The sequence below is a fragment of the Cyprinodon variegatus genome, unplaced genomic scaffold (genome assembly GCF_000732505.1).
Source record: "Cyprinodon variegatus isolate N-32 unplaced genomic scaffold, C_variegatus-1.0 Scaffold411, whole genome shotgun sequence".
Taxonomy (NCBI): Eukaryota; Metazoa; Chordata; class Actinopteri; order Cyprinodontiformes; family Cyprinodontidae; genus Cyprinodon; species Cyprinodon variegatus.
The window spans coordinates 106,515-113,875 of NW_015150864.1; the positions used below are offsets into that span (position 1 = coordinate 106,515).

Sequence of the window (7,361 nt, forward strand, 5' to 3'; positions counted from 1 at the left end):
AACACTTGTAGATTTCTACAAGACACAGTGAACTCAGAGAGTGAAGGAAGAGCATCTTTATAAAAGATAAACAACTTACAGAACATACTGCTCTTTGAAATTTTGTTACATTTGTGTAAAAACATCTTTACACTTTTTAACGGATGAAGAACATCTTCTGTCTGACCTTAATGGTCATATAATTTTTAACAAACACACAATTTAATTTAGAGATTTGAGGAGGGAAATAGTATCAGCACAAACCTTTCAACATGAAAAACAGATTAACAGATCTATTCATCTCAGAATATATTACATATCTGTGGTCTCACAACATGATGACAAATTTTTCAACAAAAGAACGTCTATATCATCTGATCTAAAACGATCAAAGTGTTCTCTGGATCACACCACAGTTATTAAAATTAGATTACCAGATAACCATTAAAAATTAATGGATCAAAAGTAAGATCTGGTAATAAGACCAAATCAAAGTAATCCAATAGATTAAGTCTACCAATAACACCGGTTCATCAGAAGAACTATATATTTCCCATAATAGCGATAAATCAAAAGTGAAATTAGCTAGTAGAAAGTACAGTCATGTTCCAAAACATTTACATAGCCAAAAAAAGAAAATTAATTGGTTCATGCAACATGCATCAAACTGTTTATGTCATTTCATAAAGAAAATATATATATCTTGCTTATAAAGCAAAGTAATAAAGACGCTTCATATCCAGAAGCAATTCTTCTTTACAAACAGAAGATCCCGTTCTTTTAAACTTGAACAAGTAACTCAATAATCTTTTACCAATATGGTCTTTTTACTTATATATAAATACATTATTATAGTAAAAAAAAAGGTTGCAAATCAATCAGTGAAGTTTTATGCAATATGCATCAAATTATTGTCTATCTTAACATAAAAGAAGTTGCAGCCATTTCTGGAAATGTAGACAAACAAGAAAACAGACACATCTTAGAAGCTCAGTTCAAGCAGAATGAAAAGTCCTCAACATCTCTCACACCAGTCATCTTAGACTGATGTTATCTCCTCATACATCCAAATTAAACTTCAGCCAGAAGGTTTCTACCATGGTCTCCACAGAACTTTAGGATTTTTCTCCTCATCTTTGATGGTCTGACAGGTGTTCAGAACGATTCCAGGATCTTTTAGTTTGTCATCGAAATCAGCCTCAGCTTGTTTAGCCTGGTTCAGCTCTCTTCTCTGCTGCTGGTTTTGTTGCATCAGCTGCAGCAGGAAGCAAACTGTCATCTCTAGGATGTCTGCTTTCTCCATCTTGGAGTCTGGCTGCTGTTTTAGGAGCTCTGGACCAAGGAGAGCCTTGAGCTGCTCAATGCTGCTGTTGATCCGCTCTCTGCGTAATTTTTCCACCAGAGGCTTTCTGAGCTGCAGAAATAATAGGAAAGAAATTACTAAACGTATTTTGGAACATACTGTAAAACAGAAAGACTTCAAATAATAACAAAACCAAGACGAATATAAACCAACTAACCTTGTGGTTGAGAGTCAGATGCTCCTGAGAGTCAGCCAAAGCTGCAGGGATGGGTGCCATGATTTGCTGTAGATGCTGCGGAGCTCTCTGAAGAGAGAATCTGATCTTTACTGTCCTCATCCCTCCTATTTATACTTCCAGATCTCCATATCAATGTGTGGGTCTCTCTCTGGTTGAGCTTTCCCACAGTCTGGTCCAATCAGATCTCCCAGAGAAACAATAGACATGCGGGGCACTAACATGCTGCCGTTAATGCCTGCAGGGATGATTGTTAGATTTCAGAGGGAGCAGGTGGAACACACCCACAGCGCTCTGTATCAATGTGGGAAAGTTGTGACCCTGAAAGCTGACACGCTCCCTAAGGTAGGGATCAGTGGAGTTAGGATGACGGCAGGCTTTTAAATATGATATGGTGAAAAAAAAATCCAAACTGAAATCACACAGCATGCAGTCTGAGAGATTGTTTATATAGATTGGTCAAACCATATAAACAAACAAATGGACAAATAATTTTTTTTCTCGTTCTAGAGTCATGAAAGTTTTTCAACAGACTCTAATTAAAACAACAAGGAAGAATTACACTATGTAATTCTGCAACATTAAAATATGCTATCAATCATTTAGAAAACAGCTCACAGCAATTAACACGCTGATCTGCAGATGCAGCTGAGTTTTGGCACGTGTCCTGTTTGGACAGCAGCGTAATTATTAACTCTGACACGTGCCCTGTAGCTCGTGTGAGTAGCACGACCAGATGAGTTTCCCACACTGAGCCTCTGCTGTGATTAGGGAATCACAAAAGGCACGTCCGTGACAGGTGTTAGCTCTTAGACACAGAACATTACATCACCAACCATCTGGAGGGAGAAGGTCCCACTGATGCTTTGAAAAGCTGCCTAGGAATAATAAAAGAAGCTGGTCCTATAGCCCACTAAAAGGGTTTGTCATGTTCAATTTTAAGACTGTAATTACCTTGAATTACCATTCCATAATAAAAATTGTAGAACATCATTATCCTCTTGTCAAGTATAGTCAGAAATACTTCCTGTGGGACTGCCTTGAAGTGTGTCAAATCCCTCTGGAAAGCTAATGATTTGCTAGAAGTGTTCATCCGTACCCTCTGATCATTAATTTCTGTATGTATATTTCTGCTGTTAAAACATAGTTTGCATCTGAAAATAGTAAGAATACACCTAATCAATAGATTTAAAATGTGTAACCTGCAAAAAAGAAGTTAGTGGCAATTTTCTAAAATATTATCTTTTTAAAAGAGTTTATGTCAGTAAGGTAAACCCAAATGGATGTTTCTGAATATGTGATACAAGCTTATCTAAAATCCACTAAAATGGTTGAAAACAACTCAGATCTCTGGAGTTGGGTCCCCTTGTTATCCATCCCGTTTGAGGGCAAAGGTCTGGATCTATTGTCCCACAGCGGCTCTGTGAGTGGGTCTTTTCTGTGTTCCCACACTCTACGTATGATGGGAGGAACAATAGAAGTGTGCCTGATTATGCAAATAGTAAGGCCATTATGACCTCTTTAAGAAGGGACATTGTATTTTTTGTTACTGCAAAAACTGAAAGTGAGGGTTTAACAAAACTATTTGTTAAACTTTAGATTTTAGTAATGGGGGATTTCGTTTAAGGCAAAAAGGCACAAATTAGAACAGACACTTTTTACCAATGGGTCCAAAAGAGTCATTTTTATTTATTCTTTTTTTTTTTTATGGAAAAAACTATAATTTTCAAAAATATTTTTTTTGTTTGTTTTTTAGGTTTATAAAGAATAATCATCTTTCTGGTTACCATTAATGTAAATGTAAATTGCAGTTCATTACACATACTACTAATGTTAACATCCTAAAACTATAGAATACTTTTTTAGCTAGTATTCTGTTTTTTTTATTTACTTAGCAAACACATCCATCTACAACTGGTGTTGACAACATATGATGAAACAACCACCTAATAGTTTTTATTACTCTGGTTAACAGCCCAATAAGATAAAATGAAAGACCAGTTGCCTTTTTAAAAAAAAAAGACTATTCTAAATATAAGAAAAGTAAGTATTTTATTTATGTAGTGTTTCTAGGTGGTTGGTTTTTGTGCTTTTGAAGAGAATTTGATCACCGATGGCTTCACCTCTCCTATCTATAGACACACTCTATTTAAATGTGTAGATCTCTGTACGAATCAGGTTTCATATAGCCTGAATCCATGCCTGCCTCTTAATTAGTGTTTTTAAACTCAGGGAAAATACTAAGATCTAAAATAAGAGCCAATTAGCTTTTAGAGAACTGCGAACAATTGGGGATGGGAAATATAGTACACGGTTTACATCTATGAGCTGAGGGGGTTCTGTGAGCATTGTTTCATTTGTTTTGATCGAGTTTAAGAATTCTGCATGGATTGTTATGATGCAGCTATTATTTATTTACATTTGATTATATTTTAGACTCCTGTTTCATTTCTGATTCGGGTCTAAAGCAGATTTGCCCAAAGGTCAAAGTCTGTAGAAACTTGACCTAATCTTTTCAATCTGACTTTTAAGATCAGGTTTAGAAATTCTCAAAAATAGGACTTTTTTTGTACTAAAACTGAATGCTTTACCAAAAGGGTATACATCAAATAATAATTTATTAAATAAATATTTATTTCCATCATTAGATAAAAGATATAGGAATGCATTAAGGATGGGAGGGGCCACTTTTCAGCTATATCCCTTTAGAGAAATATCATCTGCTGGTGAGGACAATTAAACTATATCCTATATGCACTCATCAATCTGAAACTAAGTGAACACTGTAGGGTTTCTTATTTTGAAATATTTTTCTTATTTCCTCAAAACATTAACAGTAAAACATTTTTTTTTTTCATTTCTTCAATACAAAGTTTTTTATTATAAAATAAAATCATCCCATCGGTCGCACTCAAGAAGTGGCAAAATAATGCTTTAATATAATAGAATACTCCTGTGTGATTATCTGGGTATGTCCATAAAACTGAATTTGCAAGCTTTCTTTTCTAAAATATTGTCATTTCTTTCAGATTTAGGAATATTGAAATCAAAACAAGTCTGTAAAAGTCTGTAAACATAAAGAATTGATAGGTAGAAAACAATTGGATTACTTAAAAAGAACACAGCTCTTGAAGAACACACAAATAAAAAAAGCTTTTTAGAGTTCAATGTCCCTGTTAACCCATTATTGATCCAGATCAGTTAATGGCAAAGTGTGTTGTGGTATGAATGTGATGTATAAGTGACCCCACTTTTTAATATATAAAGTTTTTTCAATTTTATTGTTTTATAACGGTGTACCCCCTGCAACCCCTGTTCGTGGGACAATGGATGGAGATTAGCCTTTGGTTACAATCTGTCATGTTTACATTCATGTATTTTCAATGTATGTCCATTAACATGCGCTTTCCCAATCAAATAAAAAAATGAAATTAAGTGAAACTTTCCCCCGTAATTTCCTCTGGGTTTCCATACATTAGAACAATGGAAGTGTGCCTCATTAAGCATCACATTAGATATGCTGTCATAACTCTTTTATAGAGAGAAATGCTTCAAGCACTGACATATAAGTCACTACATAAAATGACACTGTACTAACATTCACATTAGATAATTCCTGTTCATTTATAAAGGGAGATATAGAAATAGACTAAAAAACACCAGTTTTCTCATTGTCCCAAAATTTGTGAAATGTAAAAACACAAGGACATGAAGACAAACTTGCAATAAAGTACAAAAAAACTTCACTTTCAGCTCAGTTGTTTATTAAAGGCACCAAATGACAGAAAGTACAAAAGCTCCATTAAGAGGTGATGATGCATCACAACAAAAACTTGTTGATTTAAACAAGACACAGTATACTCACAGAGTGTAAAGATCTGAGACACATCTTTTTAAAAGACAAAAGATTTGCTGAATTTTCAAATAAAACTCACATTAGAATAGTTTAACAAACTTCAGTAAAACAGAGTGACCTTAAAACAGATCAAATTATCCATAAAATCCAATAAAAGTAAAATAGCAACAGTAAAAATGAACTCCTTGTTTTTAAGATATGCCTATTAAGTCTGAAATCAATCAGTAAACAAAAAATCCTCAAAAGGTGATGATAGGTCACATTATGTAACAATCAAGGACATAAAAGGTTAGTATGGAACTTGGATAATGTAAAAAGAACAACATTGTCCTAAAAAAAAAGGACAATTTCATTTTTGACCATCATGATCATTATTAAAGAATTCATAGTAAATCATAGAATTACAGAGAAATCAACAGAGACAATAACAAGTTGGTCAATATAACCTGAAAGATATTTAAAGAAAATACTAAGTTATAATTTCCACAGGAAATTTGATCACATGCAAAATAAAAGCCCTATTTAATCAAAGGCTTATTTACGTTTAAAAGAAGTATTTCACAGAAATACATGACATTTAAGTAGACAATGCAGTCTATCAGTCTGGTTTACTTTTTGAGGTAGCAACGTCTCTCTGTACATGTCTACCATGGTCTCCAGAGGGCGCTGGTATTCGGATGGTTGTCCTTATCAAAGCTTGTCTGGACTGTGGTGTTCGTGGAAGAGAAATCAGCCTCTTGAAGGTTCTCATCAGAGGTAGTCTGCACCTTACTGCAGTGTTTCAGCAGCTGTTTCTTGGACTGTGTCTCCAGCTCATCTTTGGACAGGAAGTGCATCACCTCTTGGACACATCTGGAGTAGCCAATATCTGCAGCTCCCATGTCCACAGCTGGATGTTTCTGCTGTTTCTGCAGTCGTCTGAGGAAGCAGACCGTCATCTCCAGGATGTCAGCTTTCTCCATCTTGGAGTCTGGCTGCTGTTTTAGGAACTCCGGACCCAGGAGTGTCTTGAGTTGCTCAATGCTGCTGTTGATTCGCTCTCTGCGTAATTTCTCCACCAAAGGCTTTCTGAGCTACAGGATCAAATAAGACAAAAAAAAAACTGTCATTAAACTAATTCAATTGTGTATTGTTGGTATCAAAAATTGAGAACTCTCCCAAATAATGGTAAACCTTTAATGAATTTTATATTTACCTTGTGGTTCAGAGTAAGATGCTCCTGATGGTTGGCTGGTGCTGCAATGATTTTTGGTGCCATATTTGGATTTGTGTGTTGTAGAGGTCTCTGTGCAGAGTATCTGGTCTCTCCTGGCTTCACTCCTTCTATTTATAGTCCCACCTCACAATCTGAATGTGTGGGTCTTGGTCTGGAAGAAGTTTCCCACAGTCTGAACCAATCAGAGCACAGGACAGAAGATAATAGAAGTCTGCCCTGCCACATGCTCAGTGCTCATGTTAGCAAGGGACAATAGTTTGATCTCAAGGGAACAGGTGGAGAAGTAGTGGGAAATGGAGGGAAAGAGGCACTGAGCTCTGTATAAATCTGGGAAACAAGTGGCTTCTCATGGAGATCACATCTGCTGCTCGAGGCTGAGATCAGTTACATTACCGATCACTTTTCCTCTCCCGCAGGTCATATGTGGGTAGTTTCAGCTTTTTTGTAGTTTTCATAGAATGCTAATCATTTGATTAATTGTAATGTCAAGATCATCAAACTTTAAAATGACCAAGAGATATTGGCTTTGATCTGAGTAAAGAAATCAGGAGCAGGTGTACCAATCAATAGGACTGCTCACATTCCTGGGGCTGGACTGTGAGCAGAAGATTTCTCCCAGTTTCCCACACTCAGTCTTTTATTGGTGTGGTCAGTGCATTACAAAGGGGGTTTGAAAAGAGCCGTGGGTGACAGATGCCGGACGTTTGCTCTAAAAGGGACAGAATCTGATGTCACCAACAATCTGGCGGGAAACGACATGACTGGTTGCCTT

General features: G+C 35.9%; 2 protein-coding genes across 2 annotated transcripts; both read right to left on the reverse strand.

Annotated features, from left to right (window-relative positions):
* Nucleotides 1-6: 6 nt before the first annotated feature.
* LOC107093163 (transcription factor HES-4-like) lies at nucleotides 7-1,639 on the reverse strand. The gene is made up of 2 exons (XM_015388022.1): nucleotides 1,500-1,639; nucleotides 7-1,393 (listed from the first exon to the last, which is right to left on the reverse strand). The coding sequence occupies exons 1-2, from the start codon at nucleotides 1,617-1,619 to the stop codon at nucleotides 1,073-1,075; spliced, it is 441 nt and encodes a 146-aa protein (XP_015243508.1). The 5' UTR covers nucleotides 1,620-1,639; the 3' UTR covers nucleotides 7-1,072.
* Nucleotides 1,640-5,246: 3,607 nt separating this feature from the next.
* On the reverse strand, nucleotides 5,247-6,719 carry LOC107093162 (transcription factor HES-5-like). Its single transcript, XM_015388021.1, has 2 exons — nucleotides 6,569-6,719; nucleotides 5,247-6,446 (listed from the first exon to the last, which is right to left on the reverse strand). The coding sequence occupies exons 1-2, from the start codon at nucleotides 6,629-6,631 to the stop codon at nucleotides 6,018-6,020; spliced, it is 492 nt and encodes a 163-aa protein (XP_015243507.1). The 5' UTR covers nucleotides 6,632-6,719; the 3' UTR covers nucleotides 5,247-6,017.
* Between the last annotated feature and the right edge of the window lie 642 nt (nucleotides 6,720-7,361).